This window comes from Eretmochelys imbricata, chromosome 13 (genome assembly GCF_965152235.1).
Source record: "Eretmochelys imbricata isolate rEreImb1 chromosome 13, rEreImb1.hap1, whole genome shotgun sequence".
In the NCBI taxonomy this organism is placed as follows: domain Eukaryota; kingdom Metazoa; phylum Chordata; order Testudines; family Cheloniidae; genus Eretmochelys; species Eretmochelys imbricata.
The window spans coordinates 32,343,383-32,370,687 of NC_135584.1; the positions used below are offsets into that span (position 1 = coordinate 32,343,383).

At 63.5% G+C, this 27,305-nt stretch overlaps 1 protein-coding gene across 1 annotated transcript; it reads left to right on the forward strand.

Moving 5' to 3' along the window:
• The first annotated feature begins 1,705 nt into the window (after nucleotides 1–1,705).
• Nucleotides 1,706–27,305, forward strand: ARHGEF40 (Rho guanine nucleotide exchange factor 40). Its single transcript, XM_077832293.1, has 22 exons — nucleotides 1,706–1,726; nucleotides 4,961–5,158; nucleotides 6,150–8,541; nucleotides 9,662–9,779; nucleotides 10,244–10,349; nucleotides 10,858–10,935; nucleotides 11,362–11,478; nucleotides 11,688–11,786; nucleotides 12,193–12,320; nucleotides 12,774–12,900; nucleotides 13,089–13,217; nucleotides 15,357–15,509; nucleotides 16,003–16,772; nucleotides 17,168–17,408; nucleotides 17,697–17,783; nucleotides 20,888–21,121; nucleotides 22,867–23,037; nucleotides 23,808–23,985; nucleotides 24,688–24,792; nucleotides 25,074–25,304; nucleotides 25,683–25,786; nucleotides 27,210–27,305. Exons 1-22 carry the CDS (start codon nucleotides 1,706–1,708, stop codon nucleotides 27,303–27,305), a joined length of 5,883 nt encoding a protein of 1,960 aa, XP_077688419.1.

The window sequence follows — 27,305 nt, forward strand, 5'->3', positions numbered from 1 at the left end:
TGGGATTTTAAATGAGCTGTTATCACTCAAGAAAGAGATCTTGGAGTCATCGTTGATAGTTCTCTGAAATCATATGCTCAATGTGCAGCAACAGTCAAAAAAAGCTAACAGGATTAGGAAAGGGATAGATAAGACAGAAAATTTCACAGTGCCACAGTATAAATCCATGGTACACCCACATTTTGAATAGCATGTGCAGTTCTGGTCTCCCCATCTCAAAAAAGATATATTAGAATTGGGAAAGGGCAGAGAAGGGCAACAAAAATGATTGGGGGTATGGAACAGTTTCCATACAAGGAGAGATTCTGTTCCATCTGAACAAAGTGTGTGAAATTACTGAGAAAGCAGTGGGACTAGCAGGTATAATTGGCATACACAGGGCATTTGCTCTTGCACCTTGTGTAGTTGCAAGTTAAAGGTTGATCATGTTGGAAGGTACCTGGTTTCTGAGATGGTGCGGTATGATATATCCTGGATGTCTGGAACATTTGAGGCTTTGTCTTCAACTGAAGCCATACTTATTTTTTGTTGCCTCGAGTGCATCGCATTTTTGCACAATAGCTGAGTGAGGTCAAGGTTAGTGAATGTAGAAAGCTCAATTATAGTCAATTTACCTGTTGCTTTACTGAAAACTGGACTGCTTGACTTCAGAATTTTTGTACTTTGGTAGGAAAGTGAGTCAGGAATCTCCTTCAAGGAACCGTTCTTTGTTGCTCCAGACAGCATTTCAGGCTGGGACTGGTCCCTATTATTACTCTCCTAGTAGCAGACCATAACGGTAGCTTGAATGGCACCTTTGCCATTTGTGGTATCTTCAAAGAAGTCTAAGACTAGTTATCGGTTCCATTGATATGGAGACTAAGGCCCAGATAGCTAGGTGATACCCACACCGCTATCTCTGCCTGCTTGGAGAGCAAACAGCCCCCTTCCACTCACTGGGTAACAATGCACAACTAAGACAGAAACAGGACTCATAAAAAATTTACAAAATATTCCCACGTTGTCACATTTCTGTGACAGTTGCGTCTCCATTGTCAACAGGCCTCCTTGGGCCCAGGCTTTCTCTGGGTTGTCCAGGGACAGGGCTGCTCTAAATGGACCCCCCCCCACCACCGCCCAGACGTCATAAGCTGTTTACTGATTCAAGTCACAGACCGGGCCAAACTCAGAGGCAAAGCATTAAGCAGCTTCACTCGGACCCCGTCCCTCAGCGGGGTGCCTCTGCCCTTTTCACCCAGGGATGGGAGCAAGTCCCAGGTGATGTATTTCGCACCAGCAAGAAGCTGGAACATGGTGTCAGGCTGCATTGAACAGACAGCTACTTCAGCTGGCACTTCCTTACCTCTGCCACTCAGACGCGCTCCCGCTGCTCTCCTCTCCTGTACTTTATTCCAGATTCTGAGGTCTGAGCTATGTGGTCTCCTGGTTGAGGGGTGAAGGTCCCAGGGGAGACAGGCCCCAACTTTGGGGCAGTACCCTGGGGAAACATTCCCTGGCAACATTTTCTGGTAGGGCCAGAGAATAGATCAAGGGTTTTTTTTACAGCTGCCTGAAACGGGATGTGCGTGGGGGCTGGGAATTCCTAGTCTGGGGAGGGGGAAGATCCTGAGTCAGGGTGTGGTGTGGGGGGGGTGTCCCGGGATAGGACAGGGTGTGTGTTGGGAGGGGGATCCCTAGATCCGGCAGGGTCTGTGGAGTGACAGGGATGAGGAGGGACTACCCACAGGTAGGGGATCTTCTTGCGAGGTTGCTGTGGCGGGTTTCCCCAGGGTGGTGGTATGGGGCTCCCATGCAAGGCTGTAGGGGGTCGGGGGGTAAGGGTTGGGAGCTCCCTTGGTGGGCTCTATCCGCAGTGGGTTTGGGGGCCCCCAGGTAGTTAGGCTGGAGGGTCCTGGCTTGGGGTGCATTGCGGGTGCGAGGCGGAGTCAGGGTTATTCCAGTGGTAGGGGTACACGGGGGAGCCGATCCGGGTTCTGGGGGCCCCAGGCCAGGTTAGGGGTGTTCCGGGCAGATTGGGGCTGTGTGGGGGTCCCGGTCTGGGCGTGCCTCGGTCGCGCGGAGCTCGGGTCCGCTGCCCGGCACCGCCCGCCGCCGCCTGCGTCTCGGCGTCCCCCTTGGCGGGGCCCCGTCCTGCGTGAGCGGCTCCAGTCCAGCCCGGTGGCCGGAGGCGTCTAGCGGGACCGAGCCGCTGCGGCCCATGGGGGGGCGAGCCCCAGCGCCCGGCACGGGGAGCGCACTGGGTGCGCCATGGTCAGTATCGCCGCCCGGCCAGGGCCCCCAGGGGAACCCCCACCCAGCCCCTGCCCCCTCCCGGCCAGGCCCCCCCCGGGTACCCCCTATCCAACTTAACCTGGCCAGGGCCCCCCACCCAACTCCCGCCCGGCCAGGGCCCCCAGGGGAACCCCCCACCCAGCCCCTGCCCCCTCCCGGCCAGGCCCCCCCCGGGTACCCCCTATCCAACTTAACCTGGCCAGGGCCCCCCACCCAACTCCCGCCCGGCCAGGGCCCCCAGGGGAACCCCCCACCCAGCCCCTGCCCCCTCCCGGCCAGGCCCCCCCCGGGTACCCCCTATCCAACTTAACCTGGCCAGGGCCCCCCACCCAACTCCCGCCCGGCCAGGGCCCCCAGGGGAACCCCCCACCCAGCCCCTGCCCCCTCCCGGCCAGGCCCCCCCCGGGTACCCCCTATCCAACTTAACCTGGCCAGGGCCCCCCACCCAACTCCCGCCCGGCCAGGGCCCCCAGGGGAACCCCCCACCCAGCCCCTGCCCCCTCCCGGCCAGGCCCCCCCCGGGTACCCCCTATCCAACTTAACCTGGCCAGGGCCCCCCACCCAACTCCCGCCCGGCCAGGCCCCCCCAGATACCTGCCATCCAACTTAACCTGGCCAGCCCCCCCCGGGTAACCCCCACTCAGCCCCCGCCCGGCCAGGCCCCCCCGGATACCTGCCATCCAACTTAACCTGACCAGGGCCCCCCCGGGTACCCCCCATCCAACTTAACCTGGTCAGGGCCCCCCGGGTAACCCCCACCCCTCCTTCTCCTGGCCAGGGCCCCCTAGATACCCCCCCACCCAGTCCCTACCTGGCCAGGCCCCCACCCCGTAACCCCCACCCCTCCTTCTCCTGGACAGGGCCCCCCGGGTAACCCCCACCCCTCCTTCTGGCCAGGGGCCCTGGATACCCCATATCCAACTTAACCTGGTCAGGGCCCCTCGGATATCCCCCACCCAGCCTCCTCCCAGTCACAGCCCCCCAGGTAACCCCCACCCCTCCTTCTCTCAGCCAGGGCCCCAGGATACCCCGCATCCAACTTAACCTGGTCAGGGCCCCTCGGGTATCTCCCACCCAGTCCCTGCCCGGCCAGGGCTCCCCAGGTACCCCCCACCCAGCCCCTGCCTGGCCAGGGCCCTTGGTTACCCCCCATCCAACTTAACCGGGTCAGGGCCCCTGGGATATCGCCCACCCAGCACTGGCTTGGGCTCCCCGGGTATCCCCCATCCAGTCCCCTCTGGCCAAGGCTCCCTGGGTGCCACCCCTCCATCTCTTCAGCCGGACAGGGTTTCCCAGGTGTCTCCTTCCATTGGTGCTGGAACTAGGGGTTATGGGGGTGCTGCCGCACCCTCTGGCTCAAAATGGTTTCCATTATATACTGGGTTTACAGTTTGGTTAAATGGCTCTCAGCATTCCCACTATAAAAACTGTTCCAGCACTCCAGTCCCCCTCTACCCCTTCTGCCCGGCCAGGGCTCTGTAAGTACCCCCCATCCACCTCTCTTCTGGCCAGGACTCTCTGGCTATCAAGGGTCCATCTGCCTCCCCCAGCTCCTAGTCTCCCCTCCCGCCCCCACCCATGTCTCTCCCTGGATTCTCTGGTTGTCCTTGCGCCGTCCTGTACACAGGGAATGTCAAGAGCTGGGAGGAGACACTCCTGTGAGCTGTGTTTATACAGGAGTTGGACGGGAGGCACTGGATGGGGCGTGTCTGTCTGTCTCATAGGGAGTCACCCTGCTGGGGGCTGGGTGGTGGGGATCGCCCTGGGGCCAGGGGTCCCTGGCTGGGCACTGTCACAGGGAAGCTTGCAGCACAAGGGTCTCCATTTGGGCACTGCGTGGGGTAGCTCGCGTTGCCTAGAGTTTCCAGCTGGGCACTGTCACAAGGAAGCTCGCAGCACTGGGAAGTTGCATGTGTCTGTCTACAGTAGAGATTTCCCTCTCCAATTCCCCCACTCCTGGCCAGTGCTGTGGGGAGCAGGGGACTGGGGTATTGTGGGGCTGTCCTGCCCTGAGTGGGGTATGGTGATGGGGATAGATGGCCAGGGGCCAGTTCCCCAACCCTAACCAGTGCCTGCTCTGTGGGGGGCAGAGGGCTGAGGTGATGTCTGTGTGGGCGCAGGCCCCCTCTGAGTTGGGTATGGACTTGGAGATAGATGCTGAGGGCTGGTCCCTGCCCTCACTTGGCACCGGTGCCAGCTGATGGGGTGTGAGGAGCGGAGTCTAGACAGAGCTCTCCCCTCCCCATGGCAGTTTCCTGGCCTTGTGTGCTGCGGAAGGAATGAGCTCAGCGCCGTTAATGGCTTGCAGCTGGTGCAGGGGGCTGTGCTCGGCTCCCTGGCCCAGCCCAGCTGTGCTCACGCTGTCGGCTAGCTTGGACTGGGCTTGGCACCCTTGTGTGGGCAGGGCCCTGGCCCATAACGTGAGCTGGGCTGTTTAGTACATGCTGCACAACGCCTTCCCACACCTCAGGGCCTCAGCTGGGCAAGGTCTGGGAGGAGAGCGGGTTAGAGCTGGGGATCTGGGAGCCAGGACTCCTGGGTTCTCTCTCTGAGCTGAGAGGTGGTGGGGTCTAGTGGGATGGAGCAGGGGGCCTGGGAGCTGTGCACCAAGACTTCTGGGTCGTCTCTCTGAGCTAGGAGAAGAGTGTGACTAGTCTTTAGGGCAGTGCTGTGTTGCCCTTCCCCGCAGGAGCCCGAGCCAGTGGAGGACTGTGTGCAGAACACGCTCTCTGCCCTGTACCCGCCCTTTGCGGCCACAGCGCCCACCCTGCTGGGGCAGGTGTTCGAGGTGGTGGAGCGAACGTACCGGGAGGATGCCCTGCACTACACCATTGAGTTCCTCATACCGGCCAAGCACATCCTGGCACGCATTCAACAGGAGGCCTGTGTGAGTCTGTCTGTCCCTCCATCTGTCCATCCATGTGTATCTGGCCCAATGTGTGCAAAGGTGTGGGTTTGGCCCAGTGCATGGAGGGTTGTGTGTCTGTTTGCAGGCCTGATGCATGGGGGGGCATGTGTCTGTCTACAGGACCGGCTCACGGAGGGGGCGTCTGTCTGTCCATGGGCCCGGCAGGTGGAGGGCCATCTGTCTGTGGGTCTGGCACATGGAGGTGGCGTGCATCTGTCTGTGGGCCTGGCCCATTGAGGGGCTTCTGTCTGTGTGCTGGTGCGTGGAGAGTATGTGTGGCTGCAGGCCCAATACATGCAGGGGTGTGCGTCAGTCTGTGGGCCCAGCGCATGGAGGGGGCGTGCGTCTGTCTGAGGGCCTGGCGCATGGAGGGGGCGTGCGTCTGTGGGTCCGGCGCGTGGAGAGGGCATGCAGCTACAGGCCCAGTGCATACAGGGGTGTGTGTCAGTCTGTGGGCCCAGCGCGTGGAGGGGTGTCTGTCTGCCTGTCTGTGGGCCTGGTGTGTGGAGCGGTTTGCGGCTCCAGGCCCAGCGCGTGGAGGGGTGTCTGTCTGCCTGTCTGTGGGCCTGGTGTGTGGAGCGGTTTGCGGCTCCAGGCCCAGCGCGTGGAGGGGTGTCTGTCTGCCTGTCTGTGGGCCTGGTGTGTGGAGCGGTTTGCGGCTCCAGGCCCAGCGCGTGGAGGGGTGTCTGTCTGCCTGTCTGTGGGCCTGGTGTGTGGAGCGTTTTGCGGCTCCAGGCCCAGCGCGTGGAGGGGTGTCTGTCTGCCTGTCTGTGGGCCTGGTGTGTGGAGCGGTTTGCGGCTCCAGGCCCAGCGCGTGGAGGGGTGTCTGTCTGCCTGTCTGTGGGCCTGGTGTGTGGAGCGGTTTGCGGCTCCAGGCCCAGCGCGTGGAGGGGCGCATCTGGCCTCGCAGGCGCAGGACCGGGTGCCCCAGGTTGGGCTGCCCCCTGACTCCGTCCCTCTCCCCCCTCAGGCCCAGTACAGCGGGTTTGTGTTCTGTCACGAGGGGTGGCCGCTCTGTCTGCACGAGAAGGTCGTGGTGCAGCTCAGCTCCCTGCCCTGGCAGCAGCTGTGTCCTGGCGACTTCTACCTGCAGGTGGCCCCCTACCTGTCTCATGCCCCCCGCCTGGTGCTCAAGTGCCTGTCGCCGGACGGGCGCAGCGTGCAGGAGCTGCCGGTGCTGCCTGACGCCTACCCCTTCCTCTTCACTGCCGAGTGGCTGAACGGCATCAACAAAGACCGGCGGGCCGGGCGGCTGGAGCGTTGCCTGCTGGCCGCTGAAGAGCGGGTGCTGCGCCGGCCCTGGACCGAACTCATCTGCCCGCAGTTTGTGCACCAAGGCAGCTTCATGGTGGGGCGGCGTTGCCTGCCGGGCCCCAGCCCTGAGGTGCTGGGGGCTCGCAGCCCTGGGGATGGGCGCCACTCAGGCGGGGAGAGCCAGGAGGCGGAAGGTGTGGGCCTGGAGGGGGAGTACGTGCAGCTCCTGGAAATCAGCCCGCCACGTCATGATGCCCCCCCAACCCCAGTGTCCCCCAGTTCCCAGACCCGCACCCTGCCCGCCCGCAAGGGCCAGGGCAAAGGCCGCAACCGGCGCCACCGTGCCTGGCTGCACCACAAGCCCAGCCGGGAGGAGACTCTGCCCAGGAACCGGCCCCGCAGGACCTGGGAAGGGGGGCGGCCAGGGGCAGATCCCGGCCAAGCAGGGCTCCTCCGGGGCTGGGACCTACAGAGGCCATACGGGGAGACTGGAGGGCCGAGGGTCAGCCAGGGGGATGGGCAGGATCGGGGAGGCCCTGCACACAAAGTGGCAGCACAGAGTCGGGGCAAAGGGGGGCGTCTGCCTGGGGAGAGGCAGTGGGGAGGAGACACTGGGGAGAAGGCAGGGGATCCCAGTCTGGGGGGGGACAAGCAGCGTGGTGGGGACCCTCCAGAGGGGCAGCGGGAAGGGGATCTCAGCCTCAGGGAGGAGCAGCGTGCTGAGGACCTTGGGGAGGGGCAACATGTGGGGGATCCCAGCTTCAAGGAGGAGCAGCGGGGCGGGGACCCTGAGGAGAAGCAGCGGGATGGGGTCCCTGAGGAGAGGCAGAAAGGAGGGGATTGCAACCTCGGGGAGGAACAGCAGAGCAGGGACCCTGGCACCCCAGCCATCTCTCCCCAGCCCAGCACTGTGGCTGAGGTGCAGGGACTTAGTGAGGGAGGGGGGCAGGCGACCTGGCCAGCTGCATGGCCTAGCCCTGGGCAGCAGGCACAGAGCCAGGGTCTTTCAAGGCCGAGCAGCCCCCAGCATGAGGCTTCCAGTGCTGACCTGAGGTCAGCCAGAGCAGAGCCACCAGGAGCCAGGACTAGCCCCCAGCAAGGGGCCATTGGGGACTCTGCTGTGGGGCTGCCGCACCGGGCTGCCAAGGGCAACCGCAGAAGGAGAAAGTGGGGAGGGAGAGGCTGCCCCACCAATATGGATTGGAAGGAGCCTGGGTCTCCTGGGACAGGGGTGGGGGATGCCCTGGCTGGCACCAAAGGGGGGGGTATCCCTGCTGGCACCAGACTCCCTGTTGTCCCCACCCCAAGAGAGGGGGATATCCCCCCAAGCACCAAAAAGGAGGGCAGCCCCTCTGGCACCAGAGTGCCCATTACCTCCGCCCCAGGAGAGGGGGGCATCCCCCCCACCACCAAAGAAGGGGGTGTTCCCCCCAGCAGCACAGAAGGAGGCAGCCCCTCTGGCACTGGACTCCCTGTTGCTCCCACCCCAGGAGAAGGGGGCATTCCCCCCAGCAGCACAGAACGGGACAGCCCCTCTGGCACTGGACCCCCTGTTGCTCCTACCCCAGGAGAAGGGGGCATTCCCCCCAGCAGCACAGAACGGGACAGCCCCTCTGGCACTGGACTGCCCGTTGTCCCCACCCCAGGAGAAGGGGGCGTCCCCCCCAGCAGGACAGAGCCAGACAGCCCCTCTGGCACCAGACTCCCCGTTGCCCCCACCCCAGGAGAAGGAGGCGTCCTCCCCAGCAGCACAGAGCCAGACAGCCCCTCTGGCACCAGACTCCCCGTTGCCCTCACCTCAGGAGAGGGGTCCATCCCTCCCAGCCAAGAGGAAGAGACTCGTGCTGACTGCCCCGGGCAGGGGGCCCTCACAGCGGCCCTGGCAGAGGCTGCAGTCCCCACAGGCGCAGAGGAAGAGGCTGCCCCCAGATCCCTGGAGAGGACGGAGGCCATTGGTGCTGGCACAGCCCCCTTTGTGAAGAGTGCTTTGCCCCTCACGGGGGGTGCAGGAACCAGCTGCCCCCTGGAATCCTTGCCCCCCACCTCGGCCCCTGTGGAGCAAGATGTAGACTGGGAGCTTTTGGGCTCGGGCATCTTCCAGCTGACAGGTTAGTGCCCGCACCTATGCTGGTTAGCGGCTAGGCACCTGGACGGGGGAGGGCGGCACCCCAGAGCCTGGTGTAGCAGCACCCCACCCTCACATCCCTCCTGTCGCCTTGATGCAGGTCCACTCCCCTTCTCCGCTTGGACCCGGTGCCCTGTCGCCCTGAGTGCGCTGAGGGAGCTGCCTGGACAAACCTGGCGTCCTGGAGCCAGCCAGGCCAAGGAAAGCCCAGTGCCAATGCCCGGATGGGCTGTGGCCCAGCAGAGAGGGCGCTGGGTGGGAGCTAGGAGGTCCTGGGGTCTAGAGGTGCTTTGGTCTTGGGCAGAATGTGTGCCCACGGGCCTGGAGCCCCTTGGCTGGGGGCCCTGAGTTGCCCCCTCGTGCTTCTTGCTGGGTTCATTATTTCCATTCCCTTCCCAGGCAGCCTGGCCTCAGCCCCTCCTTTACAGGCAGATACGGTAATGTGGGTGCAGCCCCTGGGGCAGGGGTCAGAAAGAGGGCTCAGCCACCAGCTACTGGGGCAAATGAACAGAGCATGCAACCCCTGGTTGTGCCACGCTGTGCCACGCTGCGCTGTCCACGCCCCTCTGGGCTGGCGGCCTCGTGGGGAGCCATGGCACGGGAAGGAGGCAGTGGCTGTCTGAGGGAAAGGCTGCTGCTGGGTTCAGTGCCATGGCCTGGTTGTCTGGGGCAGGGGTTTTCTACAGCTGGGCATCTCCCAAGGGGCAGAGCTAGGTGCCTGGCACCACAGGGGAACAGAGCAAGGGCGGCGGGGCGGGGATGGGGGTTCCTGCTGGGGGCAGGGAGAGTGCAGTGCACTGTGGAGGGGTCTGTAGGGGTCATGGAGGAGCATTTTCCTCTGGGATCCTCTGTTCCCCTTTGTGGAGAGGCTGTGGGGGAGAAACTCCCCTTCTGCCACCTGCAAGCTCACATCAAGCGCAGGGAAGACCCCAAGCAGCCGCTCCTCCTGCTTGGCCTAGCTTCTGGGAGCGCAGAATAGAACTGCTTGCTCCCACCACCCTAGGGCTGCCCCACAGCTGTCCTCCCTCTGCCATGCTCCTGGCAGGGGTGTCACAGGCCCTGCCCAGGCACACAGTCTCCTTCACCCTGCCTTGCCCCTGCAGGCGGAGTAGACCGGATGGGAAGGGCCTTGCTGACCGTCACCCCCCAGCCCCCAGGGGAGTCAGCCCCAGCTCAGGGGGAGCTAAGCCAGGCCCTGCGATACCTGCATTCACTGCTCAGGTAACACCAACGGGGAGACCCCCGTCCTCCCACATCCATCCCCCTGCGTCCCTACCCCACCCCCCACACACGGATCCCTGCTGACCCTCCCCATCCCTATGCCAACTCCTCCCAGCTCATGGGGAGCTGAGGCAAGCCCTGTGATACCTGCATTCGCTGCTCAGGTAATGCCAACAGGGAGACCCCAGTCCTCCCACATATGTCCCCCCACTTTTCACATCTTCCCCCACACTAGCTCCTTCCACACAGCCCCCACACCCTCATCCCCACTTGTCACACCATCCCCCATGCTCCCTACATAAACCCCCAGGCCATCACATCCCCTACACCAACCCCACATTGTCCTCCGTACACCCCCACAACTGCCCCATGCCACACACCTCGCCCCATTTCTGCTCCCTCATCTCCTATGGGGGGGTGAGAGCTCTCACCCCATTAACCCCTCACTGTCCTCTCCCCTATAGGAAGGAGCAGCAGGAGCTGGGGCTGACGGTGCTGCTGGATCTGCGGCAAGGGGGGGCTCTGTCCCCCCATCCCCCTGCACTGCTGCCAGCCCTGCAGGAGCTGCAGGTACTGCCCCAGACAGACCCCCCCAACACTGCCCCCCACCTGCATATCCCCTTCCTACCCCCTCTAACGGTTCTCTGGTTCTCCCAGCACTGCGCCCCAGCCCCCCTGCGGAGCCCAGCCCTGCCTCACCACCTCCTGCACGGCTGCCAGTCCTGCGAGGACCCAGCACAGCCACCCAGCTTCCCCTGCCATGACCCCTCCCCACCCCTGGCTTGCCTCCCACAGGGTACCTGCTGCTCCTCCTGCCCTGCCCTACCGCGCATGGCTCCCTGCCGACAGCCTGCACCGCCCCCCACATGGCCCCATGCTGCTCCTTACCCCCACGACTCCTCCCCACCCCCCAACAGCACAAAGCTCCCCCCACTGCCTGCACCTTGGCATGGCCCCTCCCCACCCTGCTGCCAGCCCTGCAAGGACTCCAAAGAACAACTGTGACCCCTACCTGCCCCACGCTCATCCCCTTGCCCTGGGCACTGGGGTGGCAGCCTGATTTCTTCTTGCCCTGCAGGAGGTGTCACCAGCTCTTGTGAGCCGCCTGCTGGTGCTGGCCCCACTGGTGGGCCATGAGGAGCTGCCCCTCATTCAGGTAGGGGGTGCCAGGGGGTCAGGGGTGGGGTAGGAAGGACTGACAGCACCTGAACCAGAGTGAGAGTGCTGAATGGGAAGGGTTTCCTGCCTGGAAGGTGCAGTTGGGAGGGTGTGGGGGGGATTCCCTGCCTGGGGAGGGATAATGGGAGGGAGTTCCCTGTCGGGGGCGGGGGAATAATGGGAGAGGGTTCCCTGCCTGGAGGGGGGATAATGGAGCGGGTTTCCTGCCTGGCAGGTACAGCTGGGAGGAGGTGTGTGGGGGGAATTCCCTGTCATAGGGGGATAATGGGAGGGGGTTCCCTGCCTGGAGGGGGGATAATAGGAGGGGGTTCCCTGCCTGGGAGCAGAGGGGTGGCAGGTTTACCCCTGGCTGGGGGGGGCAGTGGGAGTTCCTTGCTTGGTGACGCCCTGCTCCCTTCCCCAGGAAGCACTTGTGCTCTCCCCAAGCGACCTGCCCCAGTTCGTGGACCCAGAGCAGCTGCAGCCAACTCTAGGTGGGACCCTGCAGCACTCGCAGACCCAGTGGGTGGAGATGTGCCAGGTGAGAGCTAGGAGTGACCCCCATAACCCTCCAGCACCCCAACACCTCCACAACCCCTGCCCCCTGCAGCACCCCATGTCGCACAACCTCCCACTAACCAGGGTGGCACATTCCCCACTGCAGTACCCCTGACTGAGCCCCAGCCCCTCTTCCTGCCATCTCCTCCAGGGGTCTGTGTCCCCCCCGCTGCCCGCTGTCTCTCCCTGCAGGCGCTGGAGCGGCTCTGCGGGCTCTGCCAGGGCGTGATCCAGTCAGTGCAAGTGGCCAGTGCCAAGTTGGAGGCATCAGAATTGGCCGAGGGCGACGAGGTACGTGACACCCCCATGCAGCTCGCCTGCCCCCAACCCCAGGTCCCCTTGCAGCTCGGTGCCCCTTGGCCTTCCCATGACTCCCCTGCTCCCCAGCCCTGCTGCAGCTGTCCTGCCCTCCCCCTACAAGTCTCCTGCCACCCTGTATTCCCACACAGTCTTCCAGGCCTCCCTGGCTCTCCCCATGTGACTCTCCAGCCCCTGCAGGGCCCCCTTGGCCTTCCTGAGGGGGCTCTGGGCCGGACCGGCTGTTCGGGGGGCTCTGGGCCGGACCGGCTGTTCGGGGGGCTCTGGGCCAGGGGCTGGCTGGGCAGGGGGGGCTGGGCTGGGCTGGGTTGGAGGTTGTGGGCCGGGCAGGCTGGCTGTGCAGGGGGGCGTTGTATTGCTCACTGTTATGTGCCCACAGGCGCTCTCTGTGCGGATCTCCGGACACAAGGATGCCATGCAGAAGCTGCTGTCAGACCCACGGTTGCTGGAGTTGCAGAGCAGTGGGGGGTCCCTGCTGGCTCAACTGTCCTCATCAGGGACCTGCAGGTGACACCTGTCCCACATCCCAAAGGGACGGGAGGGCATCAGGCCCTACACGGGGTGTGTCCCGACAGCCTATGCTGGGGGTTGGCCCCTGTGCCAGAGTTCTCTCACTGTAGTTGGGAGAGGTGGTCTCTGCCCGCCTTATACACATGCTTGCTTGCGAAACTGCCCCATACCCTGTGGCCTGGCAGAGCGGGGTCGGGGGAGGAGGGGCAGGGGACGAGGTTGGCGGCATGGTGATGTGAGAGGCAGGGAGTGACATGCTATTTGCTGTCCCCAGGCCACAGTGTGGGGGGCTGACAGGGTGTGGCGGTTGCTAGATGGAGTTGGCAGCGTAGGGGTGGCTGGGCAAGCGTGGGGCTGGCAGTGAGGGGGCAATGCATGGGGCAGGGGGATGGCGCATGGGGCAGTGGTATGGCACGAGGGGCAGGGACTGACATCCTCTCCCGTGCCCAGTGGCCAAGCCACGAGGGCTGTCAGCTTGTATCAGGAGGTGGACGACGCCATTCATAGGCTGGTGCAGCTCAGCAATCGGTGCCTGGGGCAGCTGGAGCAGGAGAGGAGCCGCCGGCAGATGACACAGGTAGTACCCCTCTGCTACCTCCCCTAGTGACCTTCCCCCCTCACTGCCCCCCCACAGGTTCCCTCCCAACTCCCATGCCCAGCAGTCTGGCAGCCCCCATGTCCTCTCCCCCGCCATGCCTGGGGTGCTGACCCTCACATGCCTGCCCCCCTGCCCGTTCTTGTTGCTCTCACCCCCTGTCCTGGCAGGTGGTGGGCTGGCTGGCTGACCATGGGGAGCAGGCGCTGGCAGGATTCACCCCCATGGGGGTGGGGGATTCGTTGTTGACCGTGGAGGAGACGCTGGCGAAGTTTGAGGCTTTTCACACCCTTGCCAAGGTGAGACACTTCCCTGCCCCCTCCCCCACTTGAGTGCTGCACAGAGGGATCTGCAGGTACACACCCCCATGTGGGTGGAATCGGGGGCTGGGACCCTGAGGAGAAGAGTGTGGGTGGGGCGCTGCATACTGGGAGGCCTGGTTCTGTGGGACACTACATACTGGGGGGTGCCAGCTCTGCGGGGTTCTCTGTCCTGGGGGGGTGGCGTAGGCTCTGCGGGGTTCTCTGTTCTGGGGGGTGGCGTAGGCTCTGCGGGGTTCTCTGTACTGGGGGGTGGCGTAGGCTCTGCGGGGCGCTCTGTTCTGGGGGGTGGCGTAGGCTCTGCGGGGCGCTCTGTTCTGGGGGGTGGCGTAGGCTCTGCGGGGCGCTCTGTACTGGGGGTGGCGTAGGCTCTGTGGGGTTCTCTGTACAGGGGGGTGGCGTAGGCTCTGCGGGGCGCTCTGTACTGGGGGTGGCGTAGGCTCTGTGGGGTTCTCTGTACAGGGGGGTGGCGTAGGCTCTGCGGGGTTCTCTGTTCTGGGGGGTGGCGTAGGCTCTGCGGGGCTCTCTGTCCTGGGGGGGTGGCGTAGGCTCTGCGGGGCTCTCTGTACTGGGGGGTGGCGTAGGCTCTGCGGGGCTGTCTGTACTGGGGGGCTGGCGTAGGCTCTGCAGGGCTCTCTGTACTAGGGGGGTGGCGTAGGCTCTGCAGGGTTCTCTGTACTGGGGGGTGGCGTAGGCTCTGCGGGGCTCTCTGTACTGGGGGGCTGGCGTAGGCTCTGCAGGGCTCTCTGTACTAGGGGGGTGGCGTAGGCTCTGCAGGGTTCTCTGTACTGGGGGGTGGCGTAGGCTCTGCGGGGCTCTCTGTACTTGGGGGGGTGGCGTAGGCTCTGCGGGGCTCTCTGTTCTGGGGGGGTGGCGTAGGCTCTGTGGGGTTCTCTGTACTGGGGGGCTGGCGTAGGCTCTGCGGGGCTCTCTGTACTGGGGGGGTGGCGTAGGCTCTGCGGGGCTCTCTGTACTGGGGGGGTGGCGTAGGCTCTGCGGGGCTCTCTGTCCTGGGGGGGTGGCGTAGGCTCTGCGGGGCTCTCTGTCCTGGGGGGGTGGCGTAGGCTCTGCGGGGCTCTCTGTTCTGGGGGTGGCGTAGGCTCTGCGGGGCTCTCTGTACTGGGGGGGGTGGCGTAGGCTCTGCGGGGCTCTCTGTACTGGGGGGGTGGCGTAGGCTCTGCGGGGCTCTCTGTTCTGGGGGGGTGGCGTAGGCTCTGCAGGGCGCTGTAATAAGGGGGGTTGCCCTGTGGGATGCACCATATTGAGGGGGAGCAGATCAGCTCTGCAAGGCATGCCATAGCAAGTGTGGGGGAGCCTGAGCTTTACGGGGCACGCTGTAATGAGTGGGGCTGTATTGCATCTGCAGGATGCAACGTATTGAGTGTGGGCGGTGTCATCTCTGCCAGGCACGCCATACTGAGGGTGGGGGGGTTGCTTCGTCTCTGCGGGGTGAGCTGTTTGGGGGGGGCACATTGGCTCTGCGGGGTATGCCGTACTGAGGGTGGGGGGTGCGTTGGCTCTGCGGGGTGAGCTGTTTGGGGGGGGCACATTGGCTCTGCGGGGTATGCCGTACTGAGGGTGGGGGGTGCGTTGGCTCTGCGGGGTGAGCTGTTTGGGGGGGGCACATTGGCTCTGCGGGGTATGCCGTACTGAGGGTGGGGGGTGCGTTGGCTCTGCGGGGTGCACCGTTCTGTGACGGGGGGGTGTCGGCTCTGTGGGGCGCATCGTATTTGGGGGACATCGGCTCCGCAGGGTAGGCAGGCATTGGGCTGAGAGTGGGCGGGCATTGGCTCTCCAGTTGCTCTATGCTGTGGGGTGTGCGTTGGGTCTGTAGGGGGCTCTATACTGGGGGGGACATGGGCTCTGTGGGGTGCTCCATATGGGGCTGGGGGTGCATTAACTCTTCAGGACTCCCCATACTGAGGGTGGGGGAGCATTGGCTCTATGCTGTGGGGTGTGTATTGGGTCTGTGAGGGGCTCTATACTGGGGGGGGCACGTGCTCTATGGGGTGCTCCACATGGGACTGGGCGGGGATTGTGTCTGAGGGGCGTCAGCTCCCTGGGGCACTCTGTGCTGGCGGGAGTCTGGAGCGTAGGGTCTCCTCCTCTCTCCCCCAGGAATGGCTGGCCCGGGGGCATGAGGCTCTGCGTCTGGCTGGTGACGGGGTCCTGGCCCCTGAGGGGCAGCAGCTGGAGAGCTTCGCGCGCCGGCTGGAGAGCTGTGCGCACACCATGCACAGTGCCCTGCGGCTGCACCGCTTCCTGCAGCAGGTGCCAGCCGCTCGGCATGCTCCCTCTGTCTGCCTGTCTGTCTGTGCCTGCCCCATCCCTCCTTTCCCCTTTAGCATCCAGCTTAGTTCAGCCCAGGGGCGTGTTCCTGGCAGGGGAGCCGACTCCACATCTGAGGCAGCCCAGCCCCGCTATCCATGCCAGAGGCGGGTGTGGACGCCCCCAGGGCAGCATCACACATTGGGGGTGGGGGGTGATTTTCCTGGGTCCATTTGTCATTCCTGCCCATTTCCATTGCAGGGCTTCCCATCCCCCCTGTCCCTGGCTCCCTTTCCCGCCCCCCTTCTTCCTCCCCGCTTCCCCCCCGTTAGCTCCCCATCCCCCATGGCCTGCATCACTCTGATCCTGGTGCCGGCTCCCCGTCTCCCCTGGCCTGCGTCCCCCCGTCTCCCCTGGCCTGCGTCCCCCTGACCCCGCTCCCTGTCCCCCATGGCCTGCGTCACTCTCACCCCGTCTCTCCTGCCCTCTCTCGTAGGCTCAGGCCTGGGCCCTGGAGGGCGTCCGGCGCCTGTCGGCCATTGAGGACGGCGCAGGGCCGGAGGTGGTGCTGGGGGCGCTGGGCCGGTACTGCCAGCAGCATGGCGAGATCTCGGACGGCGCCTTCCAGGAGATGTGTGGGCTGGCAGTGCAGAACCCCTGGGCGCTGCGGGAGCTGGGGCGCTGCCGGGCCCGCTGCCAGGAGCTGGGGCGCCTCCTGCAGCGGCGGCTGGAGGTGGCATGGCAGACTGGGCCCCCGCCCCGGCGCCGTGCTGACAGCACCAGCACCTCCTGCTCACCGCAGCGCCCAACGGGGGGCCTGGACACCAGCCTGGGCTCCTCCCGCAGCATGAGCTGCCTGCTGCCCCCGCCTGGCAGCCTCTCCCCTGGCCTGTGCGAGGTGCCCTCTTGCCACTCACTGGCATCCCCTAGGGACCCCATGGAGAACAGCGACGAAGAGCGGAGCCCCCCTCCCACCAGCACCCCCGCCGCTGCCTTCTTCCAGGCACCCACGCTGCCTCTGGGCACACTGCCCCCCTGCCAGCCTCCCCCCAGGGGTCCCCCCAGCACGCAGAGGGCGCTGAGCGAGCCCGGCCCCAGCCCTCCCCGCCCCAGTGTCCTCATCCGCGGGCTGGAAGTGAGCAGCCAGGAGGTGGTGGACCGGACCTGCTCGCCCCGGGAGCACGTGATGCTGGTCCGCAGCAGTGCCCAGAGGGCCGAGGCGCCGTGGGGGGGCACGCCCAGCACTGAGCGGAAACGCCGCCTGGGGTGAGTCGCTCTGGAGGAGGGATATTTGCACCACACCAGGACCCGGGGCTTCTGGGCACTGCCCCCACCCCTAACTGCCACCCCACATACGCACTGGGACCTGAATACCCCACACGCTGGGACCCATTGCCCCGTCTGAGAGAAGTGCACCCTGGCACCACCTGTTGGTGCCCATCGGGGGGAGGGCCCATTGGCACCTGTGAGGGTGTGGGGGGCACTGTGGCGCAGGGCCCATCAGTACCCATGGGACAGCTGTCGCCCATGGGATTGAGGGAAGCATCGGGCTGGGTGACCCATGGGCGGCACGTAGGAGTACCCCAGGGTGGGAGGCTCATCAGCACCCACAGAGTAGGGCACAGGGCCCTTCTCTGATGCCCATCCCCTCTCCTTCCCAGCGCCCAGCAGAGGCTGGTGGCAGAGCTGATTGCCTCGGAGCAGGAGTATCTGGGCTGCCTGGCTGAGTCGCTGGCTCTGGAGTCGGGATGCCAGGAGGTTCCCCCTGAGCTGAGACGCGAGTGCAGTGCCTTGGAGGGCACCCGCGACCGGCTGCTGGGCTTCCACCGCGCCTACTTCCTGAAGGAGCTGCAGGGCTGCGCCAGCCACCCACTCCGTGCAGGGGGCTGCTTCCTGCGATATGTGAGTGTCCAGCCCCGTGACCCATCTGGGGACCCCCACCCTCCCTCCGGAACGCCCCTCTCCCAGGCACCTCCCCCCACCCAAGGCATGAGTGCTGCTCACTGGCACCCCCATCGTCTTCCCTAGGAGATGCCAGTAGACCCCTGCAGGAGCCACAGCCCATCTGCCCTGGGTTCCTGCTCTAATTGCATTGACCCAGCCCTTCTGTGTCTCCCCCGTGTCCCCTGTGCTGTGGGGAGGCGGTGAAGCTGAAGTTGACTCTAATTCCCCCATCACTCTCTGCGCCAGGCGGACCAGTTCAGTCTCTATGCTCTCTACGTGAAGAACTGGCAGAAGCTCCAAGCGGCCCTGGCCTCTCAGCAAGCTGCCAACAAGGTACTATCTGTGTTGCCTGCATCTTCCCATGGAGAAGCTCAGAGCTCTGGGAGGGGAGTGGGGTTTAGTGGTTAGGCCAGGCAGGGCTGGGAGTTCAGGACTCTTGGGTTCTATCACATCAAATGCAAAAGTATAACTGAACAGGCCAAAAAAGGAATTTGAAGAGCAACTAGCAAAAGACACACAAAGGAACAGCAAATCTTTTTTAAGTACATCAGAAGCAGGAAGCCTGCCAAACAATCAATGGGGCCACTGGACATCTGAGGTGCTAAAGGAGCACTCGAGGCAGATGAGGTTTCAGAAAAGCTAAACAAATCCTTTGCATTGGTCTTCACTGCAAAGCATGTGAGGGAGGTTCCCACACCTGAGCCATTCTTTGTAGCTGACCAATCTGAGGAACTGTCCCAGGCTGAGGTGTGAGTAAAGGAGGTTTTCATAGAATCATAGAAGACTAGGGTTGGAAGAGACCTCAGGAGGTCATCTGGTCCAACCCCCTGCTCAAAGCAGGACCAACTCCAAATAAATCATCCCAGCCAGGGCTTTGTCAAGCTGGGCCTGTCGTCACAGGGCCATAAAAACTTCTAAGGATGGAGATTCCACCACCTCCCTAGGTAACCCATTCCAGGGCTTCACCACCCTCCTACTGAAATAGTTTTTCCTAATATCCAACCTAGACCTTCCGCACTGCAACTTGAGACCATTACTCCTTGTTCTGTCATCTGCCACCACTGAGAACAGCCGAGCTCCATCCTCTTTGTTACCCTCTTCAGGTAGTTGAAAGCTGCTATCAAATCCTCCCTCACTTTTCTCTTCTGCAGACTAAATAAGCCCAGTTCTCTCAGCCTCTCCTCATAAGTCATGTGCCCCAGATCCCTAATCATTTTTGTTGTCCTCCGCTGGACTCTCTCCAATTTGTCCACATCCTTTCTGTAGCAGGGGGCCCAAAACTGGACGCCGTACTCCAGATGTAGCCTCACCAGTGCTGAATAGAGGGGAATAATCACTTCCCTCGATCTGCTGGTAACGCTCCTAGTAAAGCAGCCCAATGTGCTGTTAGCCTTCTTGGCAACAAGGGCACACTCTTGACTCATCTCCAGCTTTTTGTCCACTGTAATCCCCAGGTGCCTTTCTGCAGAACTGCCACTTAGCCAGTCGGTCCCCAGCCTGTAGCAGTGCAGTTTTGGAACAAATTGATAAATTAAACAGCAATAAGTCACCAGGACCAGCTAGGATTCACCCAAGAGTTCTGAAGGAACTCAAATGTGAGATTGCAGAACTACGAACTGGGGTTTGTAACCTGTCATTTCAATCAGCTTCCGTACCAGATGGCTGCAGAGTAGCTACTGTCTCGCCAATTTTTTAAAAAAGGCTGTAGAGGTGATCCTGGCAATGACAGGCCGATAAGCCTGACCTCAGTACTGAGCAAACTGGTTGAAACTGTAGGTAAAGAACAGAATGATCAGACACCGGGACGAACATGATCTGCTGGGGAAGAGTCAGCATGGTTTTTTTAAAGAGAAATCATGCCTCACCAATCTACTAGAATTCTCTGAGAGGGGCCACAACCGTGTGGAAAAAGGGTGAATCCAGCAGATATATTGCATTTGGCCTTTCAGAAAGCCTTTGGCAAGGTCTCTCACCACAGGCTCTTAAGCAAAGTAAACTGTCACGGGATCAGAGGGAAGGTCCTCTCATGGATCAATAACTGGTTAAAAGACAAGAAACAAAGGATAGGAATAAATGGTCAGTTTTCACAGTGGAGAGAGGTAAATAGCAGGGTTCCCCAAGGATCCATACTGGGGCCAGGGCTGTTCAACATATTCATAACTGATCTGTAAAAAAGCGTAAACAGTGAGGTGTGAAAATTTGCAGACGATACAAAACTACACAAGATAGCTAAGTCTAACACTGTGAAGAGTTACAAAGGGATCTCACAAAACGGGATGACTGGGCAACAAAATGGCAGATGAAATTCAATGTTGATAAATGCAAAGTAATGCACTTTGGAGAACATAATCCCAACTCTACATACAAAATGTTGGGGTCTAAAATAGCTGTTAGCATTCAAGAAAAATCTTGTAGTCAGTGTGGATAGCTCTCTGAAACTTTCCGCTCAATGAGCAGTGGCAATCAGAAAAGCGAACAGAATTTTAGGAACCAGGAGGAAAGGGATAGAAAATATCATAATGCCAGTATATAAATCCATGGTACACCCACACCTTGAATACTGCATGCAGTTCTGGTTGCCCCATGTCAAAAAAGATATATTGGAATTGGAAAAGGTACAGAGAAGGGCAACAAAAATGACTAGAGGTAATGAACAACTTCCATATGGGGAGAGATTAGAAAGACGGGGACTGTTCAGTTTAGAAAAGAGACGACTAAGAGGGGATATGATAGAGGTCTATAAAATCATGACTGGTGTGAAGAAAGTAAATAAGGAAGTGTTATTTACATAACACAAGAACTAGGGGTCACCCGATGAAATTAATAGGCAGCAGGTTTCAGACAAACAAACAAGAGAGTAATTATTCCCACTCCACATAGTCAACCTGTGGAACTCATTGCCAGGGGATGTTGTGAAGGCCTAAATATATCTGGGTTAAAAAAAGAATAGGACCTATCCTCCACGAACTTGTCTCTCAATGACTATTAGCCAAGGTGGTCAGGGACGCAACCCCATGCTCTTGGTGTCTCTAAACCTCTGACTGCCAGTAGCTGGGATTGGGTGACAGGCGATGGTTCACTCAATAACTGCCCTGTACTGTTCATTCCTTCTGAAGCACCTGGCACAGGCGACTGTCAGAAGACAGGATACCGGGCTAGATGGACCATTGACCCAGTGTTCTTATGTCCTTATCCCCAGCTCTGTGAAGGGAGTGGGGTCTAGTGGTTAGAGCGAGGGGGTGTGTGAGCCAGCACTCCTGGGTTCTAGCCCTGGTGCTAGGAAGGGAGTGGGGTCTAGAGGTTAGAGCTGGGGTCTGGGAGTTAGGATCTGTGGGTTCCGTTCCTTGGTCTGGGCGGCTGTTCGGATCTGGAAGCCCCAGTGATGGTGCAGTAGCCCGGCTTATGGGCTCTGTGCTCAGCTCCTCTCCTCCCCCCAGATGGCACACAGCAGCCTAGAAGGTCCCTGGGAGGACACGGCCCTGGCAAGTGCCCTGCAGAGGCCCCTGGAGCAGCTGGAGCACTATGGGCACTTTCTGGAGGAGCTGCTGCAGGAGACGGACCCGGAGCAGGCGACAGAGCGCGAGGCCTTGCGGGCAGCGCAGCAGCTGCTGGAGTCCCAGGTGCAGCACGGCAGGAACCTGCTGGCGATGGAGCAGATCCGGGGCTGTGAGGTGACTGTAGCCAAGGGCCATCCCAGCATGCACTGCTCTGCCCAGAGGCCATCCCAAAATGCACTGCTCTGTCCTGAGGGGATGGGACCCCAGGGGCTCTCCTAGCATGCCCTGCTCCATCCCTACCAGAGCAGGTGGCCGGGGATCTCCCAGCATGCACTGCTCCATCCCTAACCAGGGTGGGGCAGAGAAGGGGGCAGCCAGGGGCTCTCCCAGCGTGCACTGCTCCGTCCCTACCCGATGGGGCGGCCGGGGGCTCTCCCAGCGTGCACTGCTCCGTCCCTACCCGAGGGGGCGGCCGGGGGCTCGCCCAGCGTGCGCTGCTCCGTCCCTACCCGAGGGGGCGGCCGGGGGCTCGCCCAGCGTGCGCTGCTCCATCCCTACCCGAGGGGGCGGCCGGGGGCTCTCCCAGCGTGCGCTGCTCCGTGCCTACCCGAGGGGGCGGCCGGGGGCTCTCCCAGCATGCACTGCTCTGTCCCGGGGGGGTGGCCAGGGGCTCGCCCAGCGTGCGCTGCTCCGTCCCTACCCGATGGGGCGGCCGGGGGCTCTCCCAGCGTGCACTGCTCCGTCCCTACCCGAGGGGGTGGCCGGGGGCTCGCCCAGCGTGCGCTGCTCCGTCCCTACCCGAGGGGGCGGCCGGGGGCTCGCCCAGCGTGCGCTGCTCCGTCCCTACCCGAGGGGGCGGCCGGGGGCTCGCCCAGCGTGCGCTGCTCCGTCCCTACCCGAGGGGGCGGCCGGGGGCTCTCCCAGCATGCACTGCTCTGTCCCGGGGGGGTGGCCAGGGGCTCGCCCAGCGTGCGCTGCTCCGTCCCTACCCGATGGGGCGGCCGGGGGCTCTCCCAGCGTGCACTGCTCCGTCCCTACCCGAGGGGGTGGCCGGGGGCTCGCCCAGCGTGCGCTGCTCCGTCCCTACCCGAGGGGGCGGCCGGCGGCTCTCCCAGCGTGCGCTGCTCCGTCCCTACCCGAGGGGGCGGCCGGGGGCTCGCCCAGCGTGCGCTGCTCCGTCCCTACCCGAGGGGGCGGCCGGGGGCTCGCCCAGCGTGCGCTGCTCCGTCCCTACCCGAGGGGGCGGCCGGCGGCTCGCCCAAAGTGCACTGCTCTGTCCCGGGGGGTGGCCGGCGGCTCTCCCAGCTTGCACTGCTCCGTCCCTACCCGAGGGGGCGGCCGGCGGCTCTCCCAGCTTGCACTGCTCCGTCCCTACCCGAGGGGGCGGCCGGGGGCTCTCCCAGCGTGCACTGCTCCGTCCCTACCCGAGGGGGCGGCCGGGGGCTCTCCCAGCGTGCACTGCTCCGTCCCTACCCGAGGGGGCGGCCGGGGGCTCGCCCAGCGTGCGCTGCTCCGTCCCTACCCGAGGGGGCGGCCGGCGGCTCGCCCAAAGTGCACTGCTCTGTCCCGGGGGGTGGCCGGCGGCTCTCCCAGCTTGCACTGCTCCGTCCCTACCCGAGGGGGCGGCCGGCGGCTCTCCCAGCTTGCACTGCTCCGTCCCTACCCGAGGGGGCGGCCGGGGGCTCTCCCAGCGTGCACTGCTCCGTCCCTACCCGAGGGGGCGGCCGGGGGCTCTCCCAGCGTGCACTGCTCCGTCCCTACCCGAGGGGGCGGCCGGGGGCTCGCCCAGCGTGCGCTGCTCCATCCCTACCCGAGGGGGCGGCCGGGGGCTCGCCCAGCGTGCGCTGCTCTGTCCCGGGGGGTGGCGAGCCTGGCCCGGGGAGGTTGCCCATTGCCCGCGGCATCTCCTCTCCCCACAGCTGGAGCTGAAGGCACAGGGGCAGCTGCTGCACCGGGACGAGTTCACCGTGCTGCGTGGGCGCCGCAAGTGCCATCGGCACGTCTTCCTCTTCGAGCAGCTGCTGCTCTTCAGCAAGCGCAAGGGCACTGAGGGCGGCTTGGACGTCTACGTCTACAAGCAGGCCTACAAGGTGCGCCACCCTGCCCATGGGATCCCCCTGCCTTGCCCTGCCCCGCCCCATGGGATCTCCTGCCCCTGCCCTGTTCCCCCCGCTCTGCCCCGCCCCATGGGATCCCCTCCCCTTGCCTTGCCCTGCCCCATGGGATCCTCTCTCCCTGCCTTGTTCCCCCCATGCCTTGCCCTGCCCAATGGGATCCCATCCCACCTCATGGGATCACCTGCCCCTGCCTTGTTCCCCCGACTCCGCCCTGCCCCATGGGATCTCTTGCCCCTGCCTTGTTCCACCCTGCTCTTTCCTGCCCAATGGGATCCTGCCCCACTCAGTAGGATCTCCCCCTGCCCTGCACTACCCTGTCTCATAGGCTTCCTTCCCTGCCCCACCCCATAGGATCTTGCTCCACTCCCTGGGACCCCTTCCCCCAGCCCTGCCCCACCCCATGCGGCCCTCTCTCCCAGGACTTCAAGCAGGCCTTCAAGGTGCACTGCCCTGCCCAACTCCATAGGACCCCTACCACAATATTGCAAACAGGTCTTCAAGATGCCCTGCCCCACCCCATGGGATCCCTGCCCCACCCCATCCTGTTCCACTCCAGGGGATCTGCCCCCACTGCAAACAGGCCTTCGAGGTGTGCTGGCTCATCCCACTCTGCCCCAGGGGACCACTTGCCCTGCCCCATAGGATTCCTCCCGCAGCACTACCTCCCCCATGGGTCCGCCTCTGCACTGCAAACAGGCCTTCGAGGTGTGTCTCACCTCCTGGCCATGCTGTCCGCCCCCCAGACGGCAGATATGGGGCTGACGGAGAACATCGGGGAGAGTGGGCTGCGATTCGAGCTCTGGTTCCGGCGTCGCAAGCTGCGTGAGGCCTACACGCTGCAGGCCTCCTCACCCGAGGTGAAGCACAAGTGGACCAGCGCCGTGGCTCAGCTGCTGTGGAGGCAGGCCACGCTCAGCAAGGGTAGGCGGAGGTGGTATGGGGGGGCAGGAATGGGGAGAACAGGTAGGACGAGATCCGGGGCTGCAATGAGATGAGGCGTGAGGGATGAGGTTGTGCAGTGAGTACATGGGCTCTGGCGTGTCAGGATTGGGGGAAGGAGTAGCTCTCATTGTGATGGGTTGGGGGAAGCAAGAGGACACGGGCACCAGCATGGCAAAATGAGAGGATGGGATTGGTGGGGGACATGGCCCTTGGTGTAATGCATAGGGACACATGTGGGCCTTGTGACAAGGCAGAGGAGAGGATGGGGGGCATGGGCCTGCTGAGATGGCCCCAGCAGGGTGGAACTTGGGGGTGGTGGGCGCATTGTGATGGGGTGGAGAAGGAGGGGGACAGGATGGGGAATGGTCCCGGTGGGATGGGATTTGGGGGTGGGCCCATTATGATGAGGTGGGGAAGGAGGGGGATGGGATGGGGAGTAGCCCAGGTAGGATGGGATTGGGGGGTGGGCCCTGCTGAGATGGGGTAGAGAAGGAGGAGGGGGATGGGACGGAGGGAGTGACCCCCAGCAGGATGGAATTGGGGGGTGGGCCCCGTTGTGATGGGGAAGGAGGGGGATGGGTCAGGGAGTGGCCCCGGTAGGATGGGATTGGGGGATGGTCCCAGTTGGGATGGGGGCACGTTGCCCCGTTATGACAGTCTCTCTCTGTGTGTCCTGCCCAGAACTGCACACCCAGGAGATGGTCTCCATGGGCATCGGGGACAAGCCCTTTGTCAGCATCCAGAGCCCCAGCCAGGCCCTGCTGAGCAGCCTGCTCACAGGCAGAGGTGAGGGGGGCTGGGTTGCGGGGGTGCCGTGGGGTGTGGGGCTGTCAGCATGGCAGGGTCACTCTGGGGGCGTCTTGGGAGCACAGCAGGGAGTCTCTCGGAGAGGGGGGGCTCTGGGAGCAGCAGGGGTGATGGGGTCTCCTGGGGAGGGGAGGGGTCCTTAGGCTGTCTCTCTGGGGGCAGGGTTGGGGAGCAGTCTGTCTCTAGGAGCAGAGAGGTGTCTCCTTTGTGGACTCGGGGGGGTCTCTTCCCTGGTGCTCTCTCATCCCCTCTCTCTGCAGCCGCCCGCACCCGTGCCTCTGTGGCCGTCTCTTCCTTCAGCCCTTGGGCCGGGGCCCCATACTCCCCGCCGGCTGCCACGTCGTCCCCCCGCCCCAGCCCTGCCCCCCTGGGCCTGATCTGCGATGCCAGCACTGTGTCCCCTGCGTCAGGGCGCTCCCCTGGGGCCTGCTCGCTGCCAGGGCACCTGGAGGAGGAGGAGTGGGAGCTGGACGACAAGCACATCCCCCGCGGTGAGCCCACAAGACAGGAGGGTTGCAGGGGTGGTGTCTCTCGGGAGCTCGGTGGAACCGTGGAGGGAAAGCTGGCTCCATGGGGAGGGTACACAGGGCTGGCACCTGGCATTCAGGGAGGTGTGGCTGCTTCAAAGAGACGGCTGGGTTTGGGGCTGTGTGGAGTCAGTGCGTGGTGGGCTGGCTTTGTGGGAGACATGTGGGGGGGTCTCTGCCTCTCCCCCACACCGAGGCTGCTGGGGCAACGCTGGTCCCTATTGTTGACACATGGCTCCGTGGTCTGTAGCCCAATCACTGTGGTGATGCCCAGCAATGCGTCTGGGCGGGCACAGGCATGGGTCCCTGGGCTCACCCTCCACCCCAATGGTTCTCTTGCAGCATCCGAGACAGCCGCTGGCTCAGGAGCTGCTCCGGCTCTGGGGGAGCCATCCCCCAGGCGGGCAGAGTCGCCAGGGGGTTCTGCCCCAGTGCAGCGCCGGCCAGTGAGTACAGGGGGGCACAGCAGGGGCTGTGGGGCAGGTGTCTGTCTTTGTCTCTATCCCCATCTCAGCTCTCGGGGCTCCAGGGGACTCAGCTGTCACCTCACTTCGCCCACTCAGAGGTGCCAGGGTGGGGGCTGTGCTTCAGAGCAGGGTCCGTCCGGCTGTCGGTCCGTCCATTGGTCATGGATGTTGCTGGCAGTGTGTGTGTGTCTCTCTGGCTCAGTCTGTCTGTGCAGGGCTGGCTGGTAGACTGGCTGTATGTCTGGCTGTGCGTGGCCGGCTGGCTGTCTCTGTCAGGCTGTCTGTGCGTAGCTGGCTGTGTGTCTGTCTGAGCATGGCTGGCTGGTGGGCGGTCTGGCTGTGCTCTCTGGGAGGGGCTGGCATCTTTCCTGGGAGCACTGGGAGCATTTGAATTCACAGGAGTGCGGGGGGCATTACTGTCTTGCCTGGTAAGCGGCCGGGGATGGGCAGCACTGCAGGCAGGGCTCTGCGGGGCCCCAGGCCGGTTACCGTTTCCACCCCTGCACCAGCCCTGCCTGCCCTGCCCTAAGCCTGGGCACTGCGGGGCCCCAGGCCGGTTACCGTTTCCACCCCACCCCTAGCCCTGCCCTGCCCTGCCCTGCTCCAAGCCTGGGCACTGCGGGGCCCCAGGCCGGTTACGTTTCCACTCCACCTCCAGCCCTGCCCTGCCCTGCCCCAAGCCTAGGCACTGCGGGGCCCCAGGCCGGTTACCATTTCCACCCCCGCACCAGCCCTGCCCTGCCCTGCCCCAGGCCTGGGCACTGCAGGGCCCCAGGCCTGCTGGCTCCCAGGAGAGGCTGCTCTGGGGGTTGCCATTTCAGAACCAGTCTGCTCTTTTCTGCCACCATCTGTGTTCTCCACATGGGACCAAGGCACCCCCCAACCTTCCCACCCCTACCCTGTCACCCATGCCCTTACCCCTAGCTCCACCCTCCACACTGGCCCAGGGATACCCTCTCTCCTCCCCATCTCCAACCCTGACCCCCGCTTCACATTCCCAGCCCCATTCCCTCCCCCTCCCCACAGTGACCCTGGCACCCTCACAAATGGTGTTTTATTTGTTTGCCAGAGAGACGGCCACGCCCCCCCCGACTTGGCGACCCCGCTCTGACCCTGGTGCCGAGGTACAGCGGCTGGGATGCCCCCTGGGCGCCCGTCAGTCTGTGTGTCTGTCTGCCCCGCTTCAGCACACGGGCGGGGCACCCACCCCTCCCCACTGCATCTGTCCATCTGTCTAGTCCTCCTCCCCCACTCTGTGTCCATCTGCCCTCCCATGTCCCCCTCGTGTCCATCTGCCCCCCACTGTCGCTGACCGTCTGCCCCTCCCTGTGTGTCTGTCCCCCCCTCCCTGTGTGTCTGTCCCCCCCTCCCTGGCACTCACCCTGCTCTCTCTCTCCCCCAGAGCTGGGTCTGGAGCCTGCACAGGAAGCTGTTTGCCTCTCGTGGTTGCGTGGAGCAGGATCGGAGCCCTGGGGCCGCCAGGAATAGGACAGTCTGA